Source organism: Cuculus canorus, chromosome 9 (genome assembly GCF_017976375.1).
Source record: "Cuculus canorus isolate bCucCan1 chromosome 9, bCucCan1.pri, whole genome shotgun sequence".
NCBI lineage: Eukaryota > Metazoa > Chordata > Aves > Cuculiformes > Cuculidae > Cuculus > Cuculus canorus.
Window position 1 is genome coordinate 13,627,913 of NC_071409.1, and position 25,028 is coordinate 13,652,940.

General features: G+C 45.1%; 1 protein-coding gene across 6 annotated transcripts in view; it reads right to left on the reverse strand.

Annotated features, from left to right (window-relative positions):
- TP63 (tumor protein p63) overlaps positions 1 to 25,028 on the reverse strand; it is a 253,148-nt gene that overhangs the window by 3,691 nt on the left and 224,429 nt on the right. For 4 of the 6 annotated variants that reach the window (XM_009565617.2, XM_054074424.1, XM_054074426.1 and 1 more), the window contains 9 exons: positions 19,414 to 19,600; positions 17,582 to 17,697; positions 16,848 to 16,957; positions 16,458 to 16,594; positions 15,410 to 15,492; positions 14,134 to 14,270; positions 2,525 to 2,682; positions 1,444 to 1,588; positions 577 to 670 (listed from right to left, as the gene is read on the reverse strand). In XM_009565617.2, coding sequence (XP_009563912.1) covers positions 577 to 670; positions 1,444 to 1,588; positions 2,525 to 2,682; positions 14,134 to 14,270; positions 15,410 to 15,492; positions 16,458 to 16,594; positions 16,848 to 16,957; positions 17,582 to 17,697; positions 19,414 to 19,600 — 1,167 coding nt within the window. The remainder of the gene's footprint in view (positions 1 to 576; positions 671 to 1,443; positions 1,589 to 2,524; positions 2,683 to 14,133; positions 14,271 to 15,409; positions 15,493 to 16,457; positions 16,595 to 16,847; positions 16,958 to 17,581; positions 17,698 to 19,413; positions 19,601 to 25,028) is intronic. The other 2 variants (XM_054074422.1, XM_054074425.1) reach the window with 2 other exon arrangements.

A 25,028-nucleotide genomic window follows, 5' to 3' on the forward strand; every position in this document is an offset into this window, starting at 1 on the left:
AGCAGAAGGAAGGCAGCCCATGATAGGAAGCAAAAGCACCACAGCCTTGCAAAGTCTCCGAGCAAAAAAATGGGACAGCCAGCTCTGAGGAGAGCTATGGCACAAGAACAGCAACTCTTCAGCCAAAGCCATGCATGAGAAAAAAAACAGCCGGGCTGAGGTGCCAGTGGCAAGGGAAGATCATTAAGGTAAGGCCAGAAAACAGAAGCAGGGAAGGAAAAAACACAGACCACTTCTGGACAGCTTACTTGTCTGCAGGCGAGCGAGGTGTTTCAGAGCAGCGTAAACTGAAACTAAGCCTTGCAGAATTAACAGGCCTGTAGGCTGAGGCCACTTCAGGGACTAAAATGCATAGTGGTGGGGAGAGGGAGACACTTTCTCTGTGCCAGGCAAGGTAGTTACAATGCTGGCCCCAAGTCCAGCCTCTCTTCACCTCACAGTAATTCTTCACTGGGTGCAACAACCTTAAATCAAACTAATCATATAAGAATAAAAATATACTGAGTCTGGATTTCTGACCCATTCCTACAGCAGGGCCAAGAGTGCAAACAAAGGAAATGGTGAGGAGTTACTTACATCCATGGAGTAATGCTCAATCTGATAGATGGTGGTCAGCCCCTGGGTCGTGAAATAATCCACACAGGATGAGCAGCCCAACCTCGCTAAGAAGCTGCAGAGGAGGAAGGAAGGAAGGAGAGAGAAAATAGGATCACCCTGGCTGCAACAGCCCAAACCACAGAAAAACCTAACAGTCAGCCAGTCTGCAGCAATGAGAAACAAAGCTTTCACCCTTGGCTTGACTTTTTCCAAGTCATTCCAGGACAGCAAGCCTCACTGCTGCCACATCAAACAAATGAGTGTCCTTCAGATTAGCTCCTATCAGACAACCCTTACGACAGTATCTTGCCTTAGTAAAAAGCTGGTGCTACACAGCCTGGATCTTGAGGCAGGAAGGCTCACAAGGACTTTCCTGCCAGGTCACTTCACACAGAAGGTGACCGAACCTGTGGCAGCCTACTTCATGGATAGAGGGCTTCAGCAAGGTGGTGGATCTGGGGCTCAAAGACATCGTGCACATGAAGTATTTCAAGTCAGCATATTCCTCCCTAAGTGTAAATGATTCCTTGCTTATGGGTGGCATCTTACAAAAAAAAAAAAAAAAAAGTGTTTGTAAGACTGCCTGGTGCCCTCAGCTCCACCAGTCTAATAGATACTGCATCCCTCAGTTTTCTTGCAGTCCTAATGTCCCTGTTTCTCTCAGCTGCTCAGACAGTTTGATGCTCAATGCCCAGAGGGTGCCAGTCCTGGAACTGCCAAGACCCACTGGGACCCAGTGCTCCAAGAGAATGGGGCAAGGAACCGGGCAGGACCCTCCAAGCTCCCAACACGAAGCCTCCATTCCCTGCAGGTGGGAAACGTGCTGGATAGCTTGCTCCCACTCACCTGACGATGCTGCAGTCTGTGGGGTATGGAGGAGGGGGTGTGCAGTGGGATGTCGAAGGCATGGAGAGGGGAGGAGGCAGCGCCTGCGTGGGGCTGAGGCCATTCATGTCGCTGGTCATGGCCATGTGGGTGCCCATCATGGGAACTGGAGGAGACAAGAAGGATGAGCGCATTGTTACTCAGGCATCCCTGGACACCTGCCTCACCCCCAGCACAGGATGAAAAGACAGCACACACAGCCAAATTGACCTTAAATCCCCTGCAGAGCCTCACATAGAGTGAGCTTATGGGGAATTTCCAGCAGGGCCGTAATGTCCACACAATGACCAGATGACAGTCTTTCAGGAGCTCTCCCCTCACTGGAGCAACTGCGGGCAGTGCCATGTCACCTCCCCTTACAAACAGGTTCGGTAGAAATCTAAGCAAGCTGTGGGCGTCTCAGCTTTCCCTGCTGCAGGAGAGGAGTGGGACAGAGCCAGCAAAGTAACCCAATACAGAAGCCAAACAGCTTTGTTTTCAGAGACACTGAGAGCACCCGAAGGGTATGAACAACAGGTGTGGGCAAGAGCCCAGTGCTTTTGAAATTTTTTTTTTTTTTTAAAAGAAGAAAAAAAAAATCATGAAACAACAAAACTCAGCCCCTAAACCCATGTCTGTCATCCTGGATTTACAGGGCTGCTGGGCACTCTTCAGCAGGAAGAAGCAGGTTACAGAGCTGCAAGATGCAGATAGTTCCTTTGTAACTAAGAAGTGTCTTAATTGAACCAAGGGAAAAACGTTTGCTGACATTTGCATCTCCTCTACTAGTAAAGGAAGAAGAAACAGGTCTTGAAAGACGGATAACAGTGCAGCCAGGCAGATTTGCAACAAGAAGTATCCCTGTTCACCCCTGTGAGGCTCAGAGCAGGATGCTGAACCCTTGCCCTGTGACACAGCAGTGAGCAATATTTGGCTGCGCAGGTTCCCAGCAAATTACTCCAAGCTCCCCAGCCTAACACTAGTCACTTGGAGATGCCAAGTCTCCTTGCCCAGACTAGCAGGGAGCACGCGTGGAACAGGAGAAGGAGTGAGGATTTCTTACTGTTGGTTCCCATGCTGTCGGGGATGGTGGTTGGGGTCAGGGCATTGCGCTGCTGAGGGTTAATTAGCTGGCTGACCGAGGGCAGCTTGTTCATGCTGTTCATTTTGCTGAGTGGTGGAGAGTTGGAGCCATAGGATGACTGCGACTGCATGGAGGTCCTGCAAACCAAGGAGATGTTAAGACAGAAATCATATCAGTTGGTTGTTAAGAGTGGTCTACATTTCCAAGAGTTTATGTTTTCTGTTTGTGGCAGTGGTGAGCTACTGCTAATGAAATCACCTGACACCACAGAAGCATCACAGATAAGGATCATTGGAGAGAAAGTCAAGAGGAAGTTGGTTTCCCAGATATTCTGGGCATTTAAAAAACAAATTGCGAAACACTGACAAAGGGGTGCTTCGCTTTTGGTTCGATTTTTTTATTTAATTAAAATTTTCTATATAAGTTTTTCAGTTGAAAAGAACATACGCTATGCCAGCAAACAGCTGCCAAAACTCAGGGTATTTTTAAGTTAAGCTCTCCTGGTGGCCAAAGACTTTTTTTCATAAGAACAAGAACGGAGGAAGCAATCTTAAACCACCCTAACTACCCCTAAAACCTGACAGCAGAAACATTTTCCAGATTAAGTCACATTTATCACCTTGGTTTCTCCCAAATTCCTAGTTACACCTAGTAACAAACCAGTTATATGCATATATATAGCAGACAGAGGCTCTTTTCTCAAGACAGACTCCATACACTTTAGGGACCACTGCTGAGATGGTCAGAGTTGCCCGAGATGCCGACATGCAGCTTTTGCTGGTGTTAAGGAGAAGCTAGTATCCAAAGCCGGCAGGCTGCTTGCAAAGAGTATCAGATTCCTGCTACCACTTGACAACAACACTAGCCTTCCTCAAGTCCAGACAGCCCCAAACTCTATCTAGCATATCCATGAACCGGGCCAGAGAGGCTTGCTGGCAAGCAACCCCCTGTCCAGCCTCAAGGGTCCCAGCTGTGATCCCGTGTCATAAAATGATATAGAGAATGAAGAGCAGACTGCTTCTGAATGGCAGCCCAGTTCCCAGATCGAGTTACAGCTGTGGCATCCCGTCTGTAGTGGGGTCTTATTTGGGATATGGAGAAAATGATCATTAAAGCGGGTCCAGTAGCACAATTGGCAGCACACTGCCATGCTGCAAGAGAGCAGGTTTTTGCCTCTCTGACATCGAGGCATTTGCAAGGCTGAGCAAAGGTACTAGGGAAGCAGGCATGATTCAGAAACACCATGTACTCTTGCAAGCTGTGCTTGCCCAGCGGTGTGGAGGCTACCTGGCTCACCAGGGAGCTCAGCACTAATTCGGCCATGTCATGGTGACCCTGTGGTGAACGTGCAAGGGCACATTCCCATCTTATTTCCCACCGGGAAACTTGTTTATCCGGGTATAACTGGTTACACCAATTCCTGGGAACTGGCTTTACTCCTATGCAAATAGTTATTACTTCAAATAAACGACGTGTAAAGGAAAGAAAAGTCTTATTCCTAGATAATTTATTAAAACCTTCAGCACTCAAGGTCAAGTTTTATACAAGTACTTTGTCTCTAGCTTCCTACAGTTTTAAGACTTGCAGTGTTGGGTGGAGAAAACATCTATGCTAACAGGCCAGAGTATCTAAGGCCCCGAAGGAATGTTACCTAATTACACAATTACAGGAGGTACAGAAGGGTGTGAACTGTCCTTTGGCAGTGAAGATGCAGGACGAGATCCAGCAAACTTCATAGACTCAAGGAAGTGAAAAGCACAAGAACCTTCACAAATTAATATTAACAATGGCAGCAATTCCCAAGGGGAAGTGAAACTGAGCCATGAAGTTCAGACCAAACTTTTCAGGGTGAAGGGAATGATTCACATCTGAGGTTTCAATTCACCAGTTATAGAAGTTGAGGCCAGCCATGAAATTCAAGTCAAGTTGACATCATCCTTAACCTAAGAGGTTTCTGGATTTAGTACCAAAATGAGTATTTGTACTTTGCAGGTTCAGACACCTATCCTAACAGAGCCTCAGCTGAAATTAATACACACCTGAGTAGTTTCTTAGGGCAAAATCTCCACGATATGCAAGTGAGGAGGTAACAAACTATTTTTTTTTTTTTAAAGATGCCTGTTGCTATGAAACAAGATTCTCCAAGGAAGTCAGTAGTGTGCCTAACTTTGTCCTCTCCACCACCAACAGTGATCTCAGCAAAGTTAGTTAGAAGACTACAAAATACTTTGAGGAGAAAAAAACAAAACCAAAAAAACAAACAACAAAAGAGAAGCAATCAAACACGGGGCAACGCAAAGCACCCTACACTGTAGAAAACAAATGCATACTTTAACATATAGCTTAAGGACTCCATTCTTATCTCATTCATACTCATAAGAATCAAGACTAAGACAATCAAGCTCAAGTGAATAAAACAGGAAACAAAAGCATTTTTCTTCATACTTGTTTCAACTAAACTATTCCATCACGTCAGGAGATGATAGGTCTAGAGATAGTCATCTAGACAAATAAAAGTCCCCAAATAAACCAAGATGCAAAATTTTATTGATAATTAACGTCACACATCAATATAGCAACAGCCTCGGAAACACAAGAAAATGTTTTTGGTATTAAACACACAGACTACATGGTGTTTGAGGATTCATTTAAAATATATTGCTTTTCTCAAATTTTTTTAAACAGGTAGTATAAAAATGTCATGCACAGTGATTTGCATTAAAATGATACTTACCACGTCTCAAGAAAGGTTAGAAGAAGGAGTATTAACATTACTTTGATATCAATGCCAATGAAACACATTTTAATATCAAGGTATAAGAACTTCAATTAAGAGACTATTATACTTTTCTTGGAACACTCTGATATGAAAGGCACTGAGTCACATTCTGCAACTGATTTCTCTCTTCAAGAGGCTATGTAATTATTTAGTCAATAACATTTGTAGTTATGCAAGCTTATATGAGGGCAATCATGTCTCATGCTTCAAGGCATATACTGATCATCTCAAAAGGCCAGGAAGGAACTTCGTTCTCACGTATATGAAGCACCATATAGGTCACAGGTTACCTTCTATAATTCTGTGCTTTACCAGAGCACTTGGTATCAGCCCTTCACCAGAGGCAGGAAACTGCTTGGATAGACCAATTGCCTGGTTCAGTAGACAAGTCCCCGAGTCCCCATTCACATTAGATGAGCACACCGTCATGTAAGCAGCCTTAACGCAAACAACATCAAAGGTTCACTGAGTGCAAGAATAGGGCAGCTCAGGCTCAGAGAGTTCAAGATTTTGCATGAGCCTCTGCGCCTACAGTTTGCTGTCCCTGAAGATCTAGAGCTACTCACAACACAGAGACCCCCAAGTGGAATCGAAGCTTTCCAGATCTGGGGCTGCCTGTCCTTACAATAGCCAAAGTGAGCACAGCACAAATTACATCCCAAGTTCACACATGCTCAATGTGCCTATTGGCAAAGTTTTTTCAAGTAAGGTTGCCCATCAGGCTGCATAACACTAGGATACCACCAATGTAGTCTAGTAACTGCACACGAGTGACACAGATAATGCTGAGCTGCACTCATCCACTTTGAAGGCTCATAAAATGGCACACAAAAAAGCAGAGTGATGCCCTTACAGTTCACACCTCAGACAGCTGTTACTCTAAAGCAAGCAATAGTGCACCTTTTCTTCAACCACGCAAATGGTTCATACGTTTCATAACTAATTGGGAGCATGGAAAGGAGGAGCCCTGAGAGTCACTAGGCAGGGAGCAACTACAGCACAGGGACAAGGATGACCAAAATGACTCCCTTTAGGTTCCAGATATGGGAATTCCCCAAGGCAGGCAGTGGATGCAATCTGCTTTCCAGGGAATGGAGCTATAACACAGGGAGCAGATATGCATCATCTAGTTGACATAGACTGATAAGGCCCAATTATTCCACTCGGTTATTCCTTGAAAGGAATTCTATTCTGTAACTGTGTGAAAGGAAAAGGTCTACTTTTCCAAAGCCCCAGAGAAGACAGAGAAGCAATCAAAAGACAGTCGGGAAGAAGTTTTCTTTTATCTACAGAGGATGGGCTACAAAGCAACTCAAATTGCTTCCAGCTCCAAGTCATTTGATTAAAAAAAAAAAAAAAAAAAAAAAGCACCTTCTAAGATAAACACCTTGTAGCTGGAGAGCAAATCAAGTTACCATTAAGACCAGTTTCAACAGTCATCTTCTTTTAGGTAGGGAGGACAAATTGAAAAGCCTTTCCTGAGAACGGTGGGATCCAAATAACTTACATTCTTGTTTGGTGGAATTCCCAGATGCTGTATTGCCTATCACGGTACAAGAGGTTTCATAGAGGTCAGATTAGGTGATGAAGTGGAACATGAGCTGGAATCTCCTGGTGCAGGCTATGGATGCCTTGTATCTTTTAGTGGGCTGCCTTCTCAAACTTGCTGGTGAATAGGGCCTGGAGCAATGCTCTAGATAAAAGTTAAGTGTGTCCCTATCACAGTATTTCCATATTGCCATCCACAAGCAGACAAGACCAAGATCCAGGAAAAAGCCTTCATTGGCCTGACAGTGCCAAGCACAATCCTGCATCTGGGCTGCATTTGCAGTACAGATTCCCATCTCTCACAGGGAAAGGAATAGCATTGCCTTTCTTCTTCCAAATAAAAAGTCACAGAGCAATAATTACTTGTTTTGCGATCTCAAAGTACTTCCTGAAGTTTCCAGGCAAAGTAAAGAGGCACTTGATTTGGTTTACACAATGAACGATGGTAGAGCTGCAACCGTATGAAATAGTCACTGCCAGTTTTACTTAGTTAATCACAATTCTGGAGGCTCTTCTCCCTCAGCCTTCCCCCACATTGCTATGGTAGAACAAACCTTGCTAAGGCAACAAAGGAGATATCCAGAAATGGGATATGGCTCTCAAAGGAAACATTTGTTCGAGTCATCACCTACTTAGATCACAGCTCTGCTGTCTGGAAGCAGATGATGCCATGTTCAGAGATAAAAGTCTTCCCCTTCTGCATCAGGCTTTTCTCCTTGGTGGGTGGCCAGGAGGCCTGCTCTGCATTTGGGAGGCACCTTCTCTTTAGGCTGTAACCTAACGACAAGTGTGTCAGAGCTGGGTACACACGTGTCCCACTTAAATCCAGTACGGTATGCACTGCAGGCACACAGGTCCTCATCACTATTGATCCAGCTCCCTGTGTCTCTCAGGGGCTACTGATCACTGGTGTTTACAACTGAGCTCTTCTACCCGACCTCTGCTGGTCTGGGCAAGCACCAGGCCACAGGAAGCACTGCTCCTGGTGTGCCTTCTTCACATTTCTGTTTCCTGCAGCTGTGAACATCAGAGGGTTCCTCAGGAGAAATGTCACTGCCTGAGAGCATGGATTGAAGAACATTTCTCTACCGGCACTAGAGGCTGTTCTTTTCATAAGGATGTTTGATCACCTCTTGCTGGAGAGAGCAACAGTACACATCATGCCCACCCTGAACTAGCTCCTCCCTCACTGCTGGTATCCACACCTAGTGCCACGCACAGCAATGCCAGATTAATTTCACAGCATGTTACTTGCCTGGTGATTGTTCCTCCTTTGTGCTGCTCTGAGTTTGACACTTAGAAATGAAGTCTCCAAATTATTCAGATACTCCTTGTTAAGCCCATCCAAATGCCTTTCAGAGGTAGAGTTTGATACAAGCAGTGTGAGGATTTACAAGTGATTGTTGAGAAACAATCTTCTGTGCAGGAGTTGCTAAACCAGGATGCACTCATTGACACAATAAGCAAAAGTCACTAGTTGCAGGATTAACGGTCAAGGTGGGCATTGCCAGAGGCCACTTGGCTCATTCAACTGCAACATAATATGCTGGCACTACTTTCCTTTGAACTATGAAGTTTGTAGTGGTGGGGTAAAATGTAGTAGGGTTGATGAATACTCTAAAGCAACATCTAATAACTGCTGAACATCTGCAAGGAAAGGGGCAAGCTCAGACCCTTTTTCACAAGAAGGGCGGTAGGCAGTTTTAGATACTGTGCCTTTTTACATCCTCAGCTGCAAAGGGATGAGGATGCTGGACACATGTGGATGTCATAACACAGGAGGACTTCAAGATCACATTCTACTTGTGCGGCTGAGTACACCACTTGGATTAAGTTCCAGAGTCAGGAGGGACCTTTCTAAGTTCAACAAAGCTGGATCAGTGCCAGTGGTGCTGGTGCAAAGTCAAAGTCAATCAGTCTTCCCTACAATTTTGATGTATTTTAGATTGAACCCTTTAAAGTTAGAAATAAGGGGAAACAATTCAGGATGCCAAATTAGCAGGCATTTCTACAGAAGAAAATAAAATTGATTTCCTACCAGTGTAAATTCATATAATTATTACCTCTCTCTGTCCAGCAGTACAAATACTTCAGCTACTTGCACTATTACTGCATGATCAGCATTAAAACAGGCCAAATTGACTATCACAGATCGTTTAAACAAACCCTGTTTAAACACACCCAACCCTATTCTACCTCCCCAGCCCATGAACACATTTAAACAAGACAAGAAGCATTTTAAAATCGAGACCTGCTCAGAGAAACCCCGCTAAGTTTCACAAAAAACAGAAGGAACAGGAAAGAGCATCAACAGGTTACAAAAACAGGAAGAAAATGTTACACCAAGACAGACGACGTTGTGGTTCCTGACCTCCCAATGCTTTGGGATACAGCTAAGAGGTCTGTAGAAGTGTCTGTTGCTTTTTGCAAATTTTGAGTCCCTTCAGAAGATTACTCTCACTATTTACTCTGTTGCTATAAGGCTGTGTATTTGCCCATCTGTTCCTAGTCCCGCCAGCTGGGCAAAGTGACCCCGCCAGCTTAGATTATGGATATACTGATGGGTTTGGGGGGTTGGAATGTTTTAGGATGGCATCAGTCTGTTTGGGAAGGTCTCTCCTTGAGTCCGTGAGTTCACTTCTGAAGCAGGCCGAAAGAAGACTGTAGAGAAGGAATCAGAGAAGAGAAAAAGATGAATGTACAGGACCCTTCACCAAATACCAAGAGAGAAACAGTCACTTTCCACCTTCATGATCACAGTTTCGTTTTTGAAGCTGGGGAAGAGCAGATGTGTTAGCACCTACAGTGAGGGTATGCAACAGTTAGGTCTGGAAAGCTGGAACACTCCAGGTACAAGGCAGAGCTTGGCAAGCAAGAGAAAACATCTAGTTGATAAAGGAATCCGATTCTCATGTCTCAGTCTCATTGATGCAAGTGGGCCTCCAATACTGTTCCCAGTGACAAATACAAGAGTTAAAAAGCATTCAGCCAAAGCGGAAAAGGAGAGGAGCAGCTTCCATTGAACACACTTCAAACTTAAAAGTCAGAAGCTCTTGCTAGGGAGAGAATAAGCTGCCTAATGTGAAAGGGCCATATTAGTTACATCCCAACTACTCCTCTTTTCAAAGCCAGGAGACCCTCTGCACTAAAGCAAAGGGCTTCCCGGGCCTGCCAGCTGATATAGAAGGCACTGCTTTGCTGGCTCCAAGGGTGCAAACACCGTACATCTTCATATAACTAATCCTACATTTTTTGTTTCTTACTTTCATCTTGGCAATTCACTAGTGAGAACACTATCCAAGCGCCTGAAGTTCACAACCCATGCAAGCACAGCACTACAAAACCAACCATGCATAAATCCATTATTAGTTCCCACACCAAAAATGAGAATAACTAGGGGGAGGTGTGAAGAATACCTTCCCCACCAGCCCCCTGCCACAACAGCAAGCACTGGCATCCTGACAGCTCCCATCTCAGCAGGATCTCTTCAGACACTGGATAGCTCAGCTCTGTCATACCTCACTTGCAAGATTAATTCCTTCACGTCTGGATAATTAACAGTACAGATTGCTAGACTGAAAGACAGCCAGTGGGCTAGTAGCTGCAGCCCTGCTGATATGAGAGAAACATTTGCTGGGATATAAGATCCCACTTGGACAAAAGAACCCTCTTGTTGGTAGCCATTGGAAGAGTTTATGAAAACCCTTCAATCATATGAATTGGGCTTGATTATCCTTATGGGTCGCTTCCATCTCGAGATATTCTATGATTCTATGCTACGGCCGACAGAAATAGACTGTTCTGAAAACAACGTTCAGCAGGTTGAAACCTACCACAGGAGAATTTGCTGTATATGAAAGGGTTTTCAAGTGAAAGCCTTTATGGACTGTGCAGATACATCCTGAGAATACTGATCGTAAATTTATTTCACAGAGTATTGAAGAAATCTTCCCTCCTCAACAAAGTATGAGCCAGCTCTAGTATCTCTGGCAGGAGGGATCTTCTGGCAAATCCATGTTTTAAACAAATGGTGACAGACCATGAAAAGAAAATCTTCTAAATAAATGTGTGTATTGCTGTTCAAATATGGGCCCCAGTATTTGGCAGTAAAAAAAGGAAGAATAGAAACTGCAGAAAAAAAAAATCCCTTCCCACCTATGATCATGAAGGTATTTGGCATAACAGTAAATAAGAGAAAAGCATGCACATAGGAGCAAACAGAGAGGAGATGAGACAGAGAAAGATTGTGGTTGGGCAAAACATGGAGCATTACAGTATTTTGGTCATGTTGTGTGATACAAAGCTTTCTGATTGCTACCAGATTTGTATTTTTATTCCAAAACAGTAAGACAGTTGCATCTGCTGGCCTGTCAAATGCAATGCTGGTCTGCATGTGAACAAGAACAATTATATAGGTGTTTTACAAAATGACAGATTTATGTTTTTGAAACTACCTTTCACCATGATAATCTCATCCTTTTTCCTTCTCTTCAGAAAAAAATGAAGCTTTCCATGTAATAGGAATGAAAGAGAAAGTTCTTCCAACACACCTAAATATCTTTTCTATGGTAAATATTGCTCAGAGAAGTAAACTGAAAAATCAAGCAATTCTTCCATCAAGGCTTGACTATAGCACATGTGGATACAGCTCCATTTTGAGAGGAAAGAGCCAAAGGCTACTCACAAACATTCTGGCCCCACCAAACCCTGCTAGAACCTCTGGCTTCCTACACATTCGAACTTGGTCACTGCATATTCCCAGCTCCCAGTTTTAACACACACTTTGAATGGAAGTGAACTGAGGTCAAGTTTTAAAAGTGTGTCCCTACTTATAAAGTAAAAGGTATTTTCTTTTAAAGCCAGAACAGACTTGTAAAGGAGTCACCATGCTGCTGAGTTTGCCAGCCTGACAAGGAAGCAGTGCCAGGACATCTCCCAGCAATATGACCACTTGCAAGGCTGCTCTTAGCCAAACCAGTTCCTACAAAGTGTCTTCTCTTCCCATTCTCATATCAACAACTGAAAGTCCTTTACAATTTTTTGTGGGGGTGAAATTGCATCCATGATTCTTTTCAGCGTAAATGTCCCTTTGCTCTGAATGCTTTACATCAGAAATAGTCATATGCTAGATTATTGAGGGAAAAGCACCAGAACCCAACTGCACCTAAGAAGCTATTGCTTGAACGTGCATTTCAGCACAGAGGACTAGTGCTTGATGGCAGGCTGTTGGCAAAGACAACTGCAGCAGCTATGGACAAACACTGAAAGTTATTTTTCTCCACGCCTGGCATCCTTAAAAGCTCTTAATATTTCTCCTCAGCATCTAAGCACACTCAGCAGCTGAGAAAAATTAGCATATAACTGGAAAAGTGCCAGGAGACATGCCGAAAGAAGTTTCATTAAATGAAGTGGCTGGACTTATACATGCTGGTCTTAAAGGTAACAACAAATACTGACCTCAGCTGCCAGGAACCCATCCTATTGATACAGAAGAATGAAAACAGTAATTATAGCAGAGCAACTGTCAGCACCAAGTGAAAGCTGTCATCTGCTGCTGTCCATTTCTGCTTACAAAACCACTTCTCAACTGAAATGGTGGTAGTTCAGGTGGAGCTTTGAAGAAATGCAGCTGAGCGCACAAAGGCTGCAATGCCTAGGAGCTAGTAAATATATGAGCTATATACTACACAATCAATACAGATGACTGATAAAACTTAATAATAATAATAATAATGAGACTATTAAGAGACCCTCAAAAATAGTCCAGAGCCCCTGGATGATCCAGTCATTTTGGCACAAGGCTTTTTTTCACACCTCCACAAGACTCCAGCTGACACTAAAAACACACAGGTTGAAATGTGAACACATGCAGAAATCTGGCACAAAGCCGCGGTATTGCAGAAGTCCTGAGACAAGGCCAAGGCACTGAAATAAATCCCTACAGGCTCAAGTGGGACTTATGTGGTGCCTTGGCCTCACGCTAACCTCTGCAAAGGGATGACTTATACCCACAGCCTCTTGACACGCAAGCTTACCAGCAGGAACGCTCAAGATCCTAAGCACTACCGCTAGCGGCTACCTACAGCCCAGGCGGCTATTTTCTGTCACCTGATACAGCAGGTGAAGCAATGCTCACGAATGACACTGCTTACAGTCTGTCTGGGAAGTCAATCTCTGACCCAGTCTCCGTAACTGCAAAGCTTTAGGAACAGATGAGAAAAGGGAAACCCGACACTTATTTGGCCCTTCTACTTCCCATCCTCTTGCCACTTGCACCACCTAAAGCAAACCTGGCACAGCCCTTGCAGCTGGGTTCAGATAGAGGCTAAGTCTGCTCCCAATGGAAAGTTCCTCACACACAATGTGGTGACATTTGTCAGTGACAAAGTACAGTTTAAAAAAAAAATGCTTTAAAAGCGCACACGTAATCTTCCTTTGAACATGTAGTAATCAGTTTGTGACCCACTAGTCACAAAGTGATTACTACATGTTCTATCCTTGCTCCTGACTTTCAGCTTCTCTTTTTATAATTGAGAAACCTACAGTATTTATATCTTACTGAGACACCAGTCTTCAAACAGCACCAGAGATGCTCAGCAGTAGGGTCCGAGTACTCAGCCGAGCAAGTGTTCACAGTCCCAGCTTTATATGCTCTTGGTAGGATGCTCAGAGGGACACCTAGGAGAAGGTGAGGAAATGGCTCCACATTTGCTGCTGTTCCTATTGAGCAAGCGACAGAGGAGCACAACCAGTGCGTGCTCCCCAGCTTGGGCACGCAGACTCAGCAAGTCTGTCTGCAGGCTGTTCCACAGCCCTGCTTTGCTGTGCTTTGGACTCCTCTGGAAGTCAGAAACAGGGCCCTGAGCCTGTCCTCATTCTCCCTCCAAGACCAAAAGGTGAATTGCGTGGGACTGTTGATGGTCCTTGCAAGCAGTCAGGATGCACGCTTGTGGAAGGAGGACTGCTTTGTCCCATTACACAGGTCATGAAATCTGAACCTCAAATTCAGTCTCTCAAGTTCAGGTCCAGAAAACTGGTCAAACTCCTATCATCAATTTCTACTGTCTCTGACCAAGTGGTTTACAAGCAGCTATGCTGTTGGAAGGGAATTTGCCAATGCAGTACTCTACAAGTACTTGGCCCTCAGTTGAGCACCATTCCCCTGTGAACAACTTTGAAGAAACCTTCTGTGTCTCTCTCCTCTCTCTTCCTTCCCTACTGTCCTCATTGTACAGGTCACTGCAAGCACACTCATACTTACTGCTTCTGGAGCAAGTGCTGGTGCTGCTGTTGCTGCTGCTGCCGGTAGGTCTCAATTGTGTGCTGGGGAAGGTACTGCATTAGTTCCAGGGACTCTTTGATCTTTAGCAGCATTTCATACGTCTCCCGTCCCCTCACCTGGATCATCAGAAAAGAAAAGGGTTGGAAAAGTCTTAAAAGACTGCGCTTGTGGTCCTTAGTGACAGCCACATTAGCGAGTTTTGAATGAAGTCAAATAAACAAATGTAAGGATGCAAATACTCCGTTTATATGCTATGCATACAGAATAAAGCCACCATGCCTTGTGCTAGAGATACAGCAGATAATGTTGAAAAGCAATAATCTGACACTGCAGGCCAGTGAACATCTTGGGGTTGTCATCAGGCTCATTGTAAATCTATGCCAACCAAAAGCAATTTTCTGATCCAATCTGTTAGACAGAAAAATGCCTTTACCTGCCTCAGATGTAAGCAGTTCTGGTGTTGAATTTTACACACCTTGAGGAAAAAAAGTACTTGAATTTGGGAGTTGGGCTTGGACCTCCCTTCTCCTCTAAGCACAACATGGTTTGTGATTTATCGAATTAAGTGTGGCTCATGGGGAAGCAGCTAAATGGCAAATTACAGATACTTCTTGCCCTTTCTGATCCTACCCTTCATAGTGTTTCACATCCTATCACTATATTACAATAATAAGACATATATAAATAAAATATATATAACATTTATTGCATATTATCATTGCAATACATATATTAACACATATAATAAACTACAGTCTGTGCAGGGAAGTGGTCAAGTCACCATGCCTGGAGGTATTTAAAAGATAGGTAGATGAGGTGCTCAGGGATATGGTTTAGTAGTGGATGGGTATGGTTGGACTCTGTCTCAAAGGTCTTCCAAACAAATGATTCTACCATAAGCCACAGAAGCATCTACCTCTGTCAGCAAAACAACTTCTATTATCACTAAACAAATCTCGAGTGCCACAGACCCACAAATGACAGAAGAGGAAACCCAGTTAGCTTTCTAAACCAAAGTTTCTTCCAGCGCAGACAGATCCATTGGGATACTCTCATGTGTTTTGCACAAACCACTTTCAGTCAGCAGCTAATGGGATATTTTCATATTTTCTGTTTGGAATATATCCTTAAAAAAAGATAGCTCTGAGTATTAAAAAACATATTTCAAATCCTATCCTCAGTTCTCTCTGAGGTCTAGGTGAGCAGCTGACTTGTTTAAAGGTACCGAGGATAAACTTAAAGAGACAGAGCTCACCGGCAAGTATAAGAGCTCATCATCTGGGGAACGTCTTTTTTTGATAGATGTCATCTGTATGCCATGAGTTCCTTGTCGAAAAGCTGGAAGAGAACCCCAAAATCATCCCGTTAAAAAAAAACAAAAAAAAAAAGGGAAGAAAAAGAGAAAAAAAAAAAAACCCAGAAGATACAAAAGAGAGGCAAAGTGCATGGCCGGCTCAAATCTGCAGTGCTCTGAAAGGGTCTCTGCCTTGCAGATGCCGTGTGGCCATACCACTTCGGGAAACATCAGCCAAGAGCACTGGATATATGGCTAAACCCCAGCAAGCTGTACCTAGAACAAGCACTAGCTCTTTTCAGAAAGACCGTCAGCTTTGATATTATAGTGCTCATGAGATTTTGGGAGATCAGTGATCCGTGGAGGTGAGAAGACAGGGAGCACGCAGAATTCACTGTGAAAACGAAGGCCCCTCTAGTCTGCCTCCTGTTAAAACCTGCTGCCTTGCTGTTCAACCTATTGCCGTCAATGAGCATACGTAGGAAACCAAAGCTGGGTTGCTACATCTTGCGTGTCTGATGAGTATGTTGCACTCCCTAGAGCACAGAGAGAGGCCATTTGCCAGAGTACCTCCATCGCACAGCAGGATTTATGTCCAATCCTAATCTAGAGTCTCTGTGGCTGGGGGACACGATATAGCAAGAGACACTGGCTAGAAGGAGAACAACAGCACAGTTCCTAACAAACAGTAAGGATTCAAAAAGTAATTACAGAGTCCCAACTGCATACCTTGAGGGTGGGAAAAACCCCACGCCCTCCAGCCACTGCTGGCAGGGCCAATCTAACACAGGCAGCACTGCAAGGAAGCCCGCAAACCCAGATTGTCAACTGTTGTTAACACCAGCTCATTTTTCAGGCTGATTCACCCTGGGAGAACAGACATCTAATATCCTCCTGCCTCCAAGTCCATGCACAGCACCACTCCATCTCTGTGGAAGAAGTGCCGGGGTCACACCTGCACCCGATGACAGCATGGTCTGCAATCTGCCCAGCTCTGCCAGTTACTTACGGCGCTTCGTACCATCACCATTCTTTGTGCTGTCAGAGACTTGTTGCTTGCGGATGCTGTCCTCATCTGCTTTGCGATCTCTGCCTGGGCAAGCGCAAATGCGGGCTTCGAAACATCGGCGGCCCAAGACTTGCCCGCTGGGAAGAAAGGTGAAAAGAAACGTCAGCTGGCAGTTCAGATATGGCTCAGCAGCACCGCACCAGACTATGCACAGGAAGGCCCAAATCTACCATTTCTCAGTCAGGATGTCCCAGGTGTTGGGCAACTCCCACCTGCAGAGATTTGAAAAATATCCCCTGTCCCTAAAGATATGCAATGCTGCCCTGAGAAGAAGGGGAGACAGAAGGCCACCTCTCAAGCAGAGGACTGCACTCCTGATGCACAACTTACTCTCTGGTTTCCAGTGTCACAATGATGAGAATCGGGCGACGGTTCATCCCTCCCACGCAGCTACTGTTACACATGAAGTTGTACAAGACTGTTGTGAATTCTGTACCAACCTGGATGAGACAAAGGGGATGAGCAGAAGAGGTGGTGAACGGAAAGCTCTGCTTTTTCCAGGCTTTACTCTCATACTCCTACAGCTGTGCTGCAATCAGACTATCACAAAACAGGCCCCAACACAAGGCTTTCTTTAAAGAAATAAAGAACTCCTGCTCTACGAGAAAGCTGAAGAGGGACTGTTTACAAAAGGCTTGTAGTGATAGAACTAGGGGCAATGGCTACAAACTGGAGAGGGGCAGATTTAGACTAGACGTAAGGAAGAACTTTTTTACCATACGAGTGGTGAGGCACTGGCACAGGTTGCCCAGGGAAGCTGTGGCTGCCCCATCCCTGGAGGTGTTCCAGGCCAGGTTGGATGAGGCCTTGGGGAGCCTGGCTTAGCGGGACGTGTCCCTGCCCGTGGCAGGGGGGTTGGAACTGGATGATCTTTAAGGTCTCTTCCAACCCAAACTATTCTATGATTCTACAATCCAAGACATGAAGAAGGTATTTAAAAGCTCCTTTCTGAAAAGAAGAAAGAAGTCATTTTGTTGAGGATGGGAAAAGCATTCCTTTGACTAGGGTCACCACCCCTACATCTTTGTATGCTAGGATATCACCACCCTGAGCTCTCAACATACCTGAGGTGGTTCATAGGGGACCAGCACGCTCTGCCTCCCGGTGATGGGGTCTTCTACATACTGGGCATGGCTGTTCCCTTCCACCCTGATCAGGTGGCTGGGAGGTGCAATCTGCCCTGCAAGGGCAAGAAGGCAAAAGACAAGACACACTGTTCAGTGAAGCAAACTCACGCTCAGGGCAGCAAGATCCTCCACCAAGGAAAACTCCTGCACTTGGACCCACAGGTCTATCAGAACACATACGTGTCTCTCAGCCCTTAAAGCATCCCTTCCCAAGGTCCCTCCTGCCAGTCTTCAAAGACAACACAGAATTTCTCAAGCTGGACACCTGAACATGGGCTTCCCAAGATCCCAGACAAAGCAAGCCCCAAACATCAACTAAATGGCAGCTCACAGCCAGCCATGAGCAGATGTCTTGGAGTAAATAACTTCACGTGGGTTTCCACACTAGCTGAAAAGCTTTCTTTTTTCCCCTTAATGTGTACACAAAGCAAATTCCTCTAAGTCTTTCCTTTCCCCCATGAACTGCTAGCCCTCTTCTTTCCCTCCCAGTCTTGATCCTAATGAGATAAAGATTCAAGCAGCAGGAGAAATATGCATTTAATTAATGGTCAATTTGAAAAATCATACTTGCTCACAGAAGCAACAGAAAAGAATACAATCATATTTGTTTCTAGGCCCCTTTCCAATAATTTTAAAAAAGAGCTTTCTTTCCTGCAAATTTTCTTTAGCATTTCTACACTACACAACTATATTCTGAGGAAAGGTTTCCTTCAAAGAATAGGGTTTGCGTTTGAACTGTTCATTTCTTACTCAAGATACAGCTTATTTCTAAAGAAATAATAATTTCAGAAAAAGAATTTATAGGCTTAGGATTTTTTCTTTCTTAAAACTTGATCACTGAACCAGGTATCGACCCTCAAAAAAATCCAATTCTACCAGAAAAGCACTTTCTAATATGAAAGAATTTCATTTCTAAGAATTCTATTTCAAAGAAACCATCCCGCTCAACTCTGATTTTGTTTTCCCAAATCCTTGCTTATTTTTGGGCTTGTCTGCCCGGCTGCATCGTAACAAGCAAAGGGACACAGGCTCCTAAGACGTCCTGCTAACTGTCACCAACTGGGTGTTTTTTACAGTAGGAGATAAATAATGCTTATAGAATAAAACAGATGATCACCTGAACTTACACGAACTTAAAGAGCCAAGACAAAACAAAGCCCAGCCCATGAGTTTGCAGAAAAACCCAGGACGTTTTAAAACAGCTGCTACTTCACTAACACAGGGGAAAAGCAAGTAGAAGATTAAAACAGTAATACTGAACAGATAGCGTTAAATGCACAGGAAGGTTGCCTACAGTTGATGCTGGCACTTAGTGTTATCTTGCTAGAGATAAACAGCCCCTCTGTCTTTGAGGTATGGATTAAGGACTGGAGATGATATTGCATCCTGTTACTAAATCCCTGTCCCAGCGATGTGGAAGCTCATTCCTGCACTCAAGAACAGCTGCTTCTCATCGCGGGAGCAAAAGTGGAGTGAGGAAAGGCTGCCAGAAGGGCACTGCCTGCCATGGGGACATACATCCATATCCAGCCTGGGCAGGCGCGAAGTTTATTTCAGTATTTTCTTCCCAAGGACACACTTGCAGGAACAGCTACAGTAGAGCATGAAACTTTCTGTTAAGCATGAAAAATACAAAGCTGCCCAAGGCCTTGCAGGGAGGTCTGCCTTCACCAGGTTTGCTCTGAAGCGGCTGCCGAATCCCTGCACTGGCTACTTATCAGTAAAGCAGCTACAGAGAGAGACAGCCAGGAAAGCACTGCCCTCCTTACCCTCATTGAACTCCCGGCTCAGCTCATGGTTTGGGCAGCGTTTGACCACTTCAGTGACATGTTCGGCTTTCTTGTAGACTGGCATAGCCCTGATGACAGCTCCCTGAGGCGGGGGGGTCATCACTTTGATCTGGATGGGACACGTCTTGGCAATCTGGCAGTACAGCTTTTTCAGTTCGGTGGAATACTGAATGGAAGAAAAGAGCAAGAGAGTGTCAGGATGTTCATCCAGAGGTGTGACAGAAGATTGGAGATGGGTTTGCACATGTAGCTGAATGCACCAGCTATCACACATGGATTGCATTTTTTCATGCAACAACCATACTTCCAGACAAACTGCAAAAAAACCCCAGACCTTTACCTGTTTCAGAATAGCAGAATGTAAGTCTACATCTTAGTTTTCCCAAAGGCAAAAATCTTCAGATAAAGACCACTACTTTTACACAAATAGTCCTTATTTATCTTGGCCCCCACACACCCTCTTCCAAGGGGGACACAGTATGGATGCTATTCTTTTTGTAACACCCTATAATCCTTGAAACACTGGAAACCACATGTGTGAAGCGTTTCATCCTGTTTTGTAAGAAGCCATCCTACTTCTGCAGAGGGGTGTTAATAAAACCACGAACCTTGGAATTGAATATTATTTGAAAACAAGACCCTGACTTGTTAGAGAGTTGTGCCAAATCTGATGTTTCAGTCATCTTTTAAAAGCACCTCATACCTCTGCTGATCATCTCAATAGCAACCTCATCGCTTATAAATTCATTATGTCCATAAAGTAAAGGATATACTAATAAAAATAATAATTTATTAATTATTAGAAATTTTTTCTGGATGTCCCTATAAAGGAGGCTATCCAGTCTCCTCCGCTGCATGAGGCCTTTCAAAACATAGCAGTACCCCATTCCAGAGGCATTTAGTTTTCTGCTGCTGCTCAGACATTCGCGTGTACAGAGCTCTCCCAGTAACTCTAACCACATAACCCACAGGAATTGCTGGCATTTCCTCACTTCCATCTCTTCAGTCCTTTCAGAGAAAGAAAAGTGAAAGCCACAAGGTGATTGTTTTCTCAAAAAGGTCTCTAGGTTCTGTGGCCGATACAGCACCGGTCCCAACTGTTCAAACGGAGCACTGGCAGGTTCATACAGGTTGAGAGCACAATTTGGCTATCCACTCTGCCAGGATAGGAACAGCTGGCACACGCATAGGTGGGTGGCAGGTGACGTGGCAACAGAAGGATTAGCTAGGCATATTCAGGGATTATTTGCATTTCAAAATGTATGCATTGCTAACATAGGAAAAAATAAAGTTGGAAGAGAGATACTGGGGAGGAAAGGGGGATTAAAAATAAGCCAAGCCAGCACCTTCCCTCCTTACTCAAAGCTACCCTGCTATATGGTAGAGAAGATGCTACAGGTATTGAAACAAAGGAAAAAAACCAAACCTCTTTAAAATGCAAAGGCCAAATTGTGCAATGTATTTTATGTGCCTGCAGGCTAGAGATTAAGCCCACAAAGGATTTACCCAGCCTGCGGAAATGGGGAACATGCCAAACAATTACAAAAAAAAGTTGCGAAACAGATCTAGATGGTGATTTATATCATACATCTTTTTAACCTGAAATTCCTTATTGTTTTTTAATTAAAAAGCAATCCCTCACTGAAGGTAAGGGTGAGCTCACTATGTTGTCTTTTCATCTGAAGTGGCAGGAAAAGAATCACTTCCACCTGAAAGAGGAGGAAAATTTAGAAAGCATTGTTTCGCTCAACACTTCAGTTTGCTAATAGCATTATGAAAGTTTCAAGGGCAGAAAGCCTCAAAAAACGTCAAAAGCTAACTAATCTCTTGGATGCCTTAACATCATTGAAGTGTAAAGAAGTTGGGCACCCAAAAGCGGTGGGCTGAAATGAAAGCATAAACATGGAAGTGCAATGGTGCAGGGAGGGTACAGCACACACCAGGAGCCAACGTGTCCAGTGTCTGCAGGCATGCAGAGAACTGGTCATATGGAAGGAGATACACCCCCCTCAGTCACAGATCAGGAGCGTTGGTATTGACTGTAGCTTTATGCATAATAACTTTAAAGACAGAAAAGTAGGGTTACACGGAGAGGAAAAAAAAAATATCACTGCTTTCAGAAGGATAGGAGAGGTGCCCAACACCAGCATGAATGTGGAGGCTCCGGGTCAAAGAGTGTGGCCCCTCTGCCAGCAAAGGAAAGGACCTGCTCCTCATTCACCCTTCAGCACCTCAATTGTCAGACCCCTTTGGCTACAATCAGCAAGGGACGCATTGGATCTTCAGCTTAAATTCACAGAAAGTATACAGCCAACCCATGGCTAAGGGTCATGATAAACAAGCCTGTATGTATACGTGTTCTCAAAACACAGGGTAGACTCAAGAGCTCCAGGCTCTGGCAACACTTTGAACTTGACACATCAGAGGAGGGTGACCAGGAGCCCATCTCTGCTTCCGGACATGGTCAGGGCACAGGGAGGCAAGCAACAGCATGCAGCAGAGGCAGGAGGGCTACACCACCTTTATGTTACCCAATTGCAAGAGTTCAAGCCTCATGGGCACTACACAAGGCTCAGGGCTGTGGCACATTGCCATGAATTCCCAACTACCTCAGGCACAGCCGCCTGCTAGCGTGCAATCACTGAGCGGCCCGTCATTTAACACTGGTGTAAATCTGTCCATGGGGTACCTGCTGTCAGACAGTAAGGGGCTCGAGTTTCCCACCCTGCCAACTTTGCTGCAAACGTGGGTAACCTGATGCCCAGCCATCTATTGGCATGAATTAATGCAAATAACTAGGTCAGGGTGACTTCGCACTAGATCGGTGATAATCGCTATATCCATGGAGGAAGACAGGATATTGTATATAGATTTCAAAGCAAATAAGCATCAGAAAAAAGTGTGACGCAGGAGCTGTCTGTGCATTCAGAGAATGCCTGCAAGCAAGGATCGCCCCTCTTGGCACAGGTGCCTCTCTCGAGCAGTCCTCAAACTGTCTCACATCAGAGAAGCTGATAGTCCCCCTGCTCACCATTTTCCTATGATAACTGTCAGATGCTCACTATGAGGGGCACAATCACAAGACCAGCAATTCCCAGAAATCCAGAGCACGACTGTTAATGACTATTAATCAACACCCTTGCTAGCGCGAGCAAAAATACCAAAAAATGAGCTTGACACAATCAATAAACCTGTCCTTTAGCAAGATGACAGTAAGCATGATCTAGCAGCAGGAATAAAAGCTGCATCAACAGCCTGAGGAGTGTGAACACCCCCTTCTACCAGAGAGATGGACCAGAAAGTTATTTAAAACAAAAAAGCAGAGCCTAGTGACACGTTATCTGTCTGAGAGGGAAAAGAGCAAGCTTTGCCTCAGACTTTTCTTGAGGATTTGAGTGCTGCACGTCATGCCTAAATAAGCAGCCTTCAAGAGACTGCAAAGAACAAGGGTGAATTTAGCTTTTTGCTTAATAATATGTTTTAAAAGGAAAGAAGAAAACATTCCATTGCCTGCAACCCTGCCCTCCCCACCTGCCTGTGCAGACAGACTGTATTACCCACTCTTGGCACCCTGGCTGGTAATTCAGTATCACAATACACACACGCCAGCTACCATCGCCTACACCTGTCTGATTTCTTAGCAAGCCCCTTCTCTGGAAAGTGTGTCAACAAAGGGTTTCAAGGAGAAAACAAACCACTTTTTGCCTCTCAAATGAAGCGTTTTCTTCTAGAAAGGACAGAAGTCTCCTGGAAGTAAGCACTAGCTGCAATACAACCTGCAATGGCTTTTCACTAAGCATTCAATTCTGCTGCTAAACTCTTATGTAGCAAAATCCCCCAAGCACTACTTTGGAAATCTACCTCTAAGGTTGGTCTTAACCATCTGATCTAGTTGAGAGATCACAGCCCCTAAGTCTTTAAAATGAGCAGGGTTCAGCCAGCCTTGCAAATGCTGACATGTCAACTTGAAGGTGATCCCAGAAGCTGGCTTATGGCTTGACAGCTCCCTGAGCACCTTTCTCCTCATCAACAGGTCTTCCAAATATTTTGCTAACTTCTTTAAAGTAGTAACATTTTGTTCAACTCAGCTAACTCTAGATTCATTTTATTTGATGTTTTCAAAGCCATCGGCCAGCCGTGCTTTCTCCCTTACCAAACGAACTCCAAGAAGGGGAAAATAGAATAGGTTAGAAGAGTGGGACAGCAATATTAACTTACACCAAGGAATTTGTAGATGAGAACACTGAGTTGCAAAGTAAGAGAAAATCACCGGCGTAAGGTTCATTCATTTAGGAGAAGACTGTCAGCGGGGAAAAAAGGAAGTTACTAAAAATAAAAACATATTTATGCATGTACCTTAAATATTTTGATTTGATGAAAAGTAATTTAATTTTTCATTCAAAATAAAACCCCAAACTGTTGGGGGCACAGGGAGGGACACTGAAGGCATGTGTGTGCACACGCATTCCCATCCAGACCCTGCAAATACCTATCCCCAGCCACGCACCTCGGCATGGAGTCTCAGAGGACAGTGCTGAGGCAGCCTGAGAGGGATGCGCACAAGTGGTCGCTCTGTAGGAGAACCCACAACACACATGCACACGCATTCTTGTACCCAGAGGATGCTCAGCAGTGAAGCCCAAGAAGAGCTTTACCAGGAGTGCTGTAGACTTGGACTTCTCCTGCCAGATTTAACCTTCCTCAGCTCAGCACAACCTTAATCTCACTGTTTACCAGGTGACTTGTTGAGGTGGTTTAAAGTTTTCTGCCTCACCAGGCTCCAGAGAAAAGCAGACAGCTTGCTGCTAGCTGACATAGCAGACACGCAGACCACAGGCACGGCAGACGGGTCCAGCGATCATCAACCCTGATGTACCTACAAACGGACAACCCCCCGACTCACAGCCCACTGCACCAGCGAGACACGTCCCTGAACATCCCCTGTCTGGAGGGGAAACTACCATACGGTGGCTGGGAGAGACGGGAGCAGGGAGGGATGCCGACACAGCCCTACAATCACTTTTTGCGGACATTTACCCAATTTCACCTCCCCGGGGCAAAGGAAAAACCGTGTCACTCTTTTTTCCCCCCAGGGGAAGGGCAGCGATTCAGCCAAGGGAGGCCGCCTTCGCGGAGACTTAACTGTCCCTTTCCCCTCGAGCTCCTCTGCTCCCCCCATCCCTGCCGCCCCGCCAGGCGCGCACGAACAGTGCTGAGGAGCTATTAAAATCCTTCCTCCCAGCGCTTTTCCCCGGGAGCCGCAGCCAAGGGCCGCCTGTTGCCACCTGTCAGTCGCAGGGATTAATTACCTGCGCCGGGCTGGGAGCGGCACATTCCTCCCTGGCCTCACCCTCCGCGATGTTGACATCGGGCGGGTGGGCTCCGAATCCTCCCCCCCCTTCCCCCCTTGCGGCCGGCAGCGCGGAGGGGACAGCGGAGGGGGAACGCGACCCACGGGGACGGGAAAACCGCAACGGGAAGGGGAGGGGAGGCAGGAGCGTGTCGGTGCGTTCCGCGCTCCCCCGGGCGGGCGGCGCTCCCAGCGGCAGCGCCTCGGAAACCTTAGAGGAGAAATTGAGAGAGAGAGAGAGAGA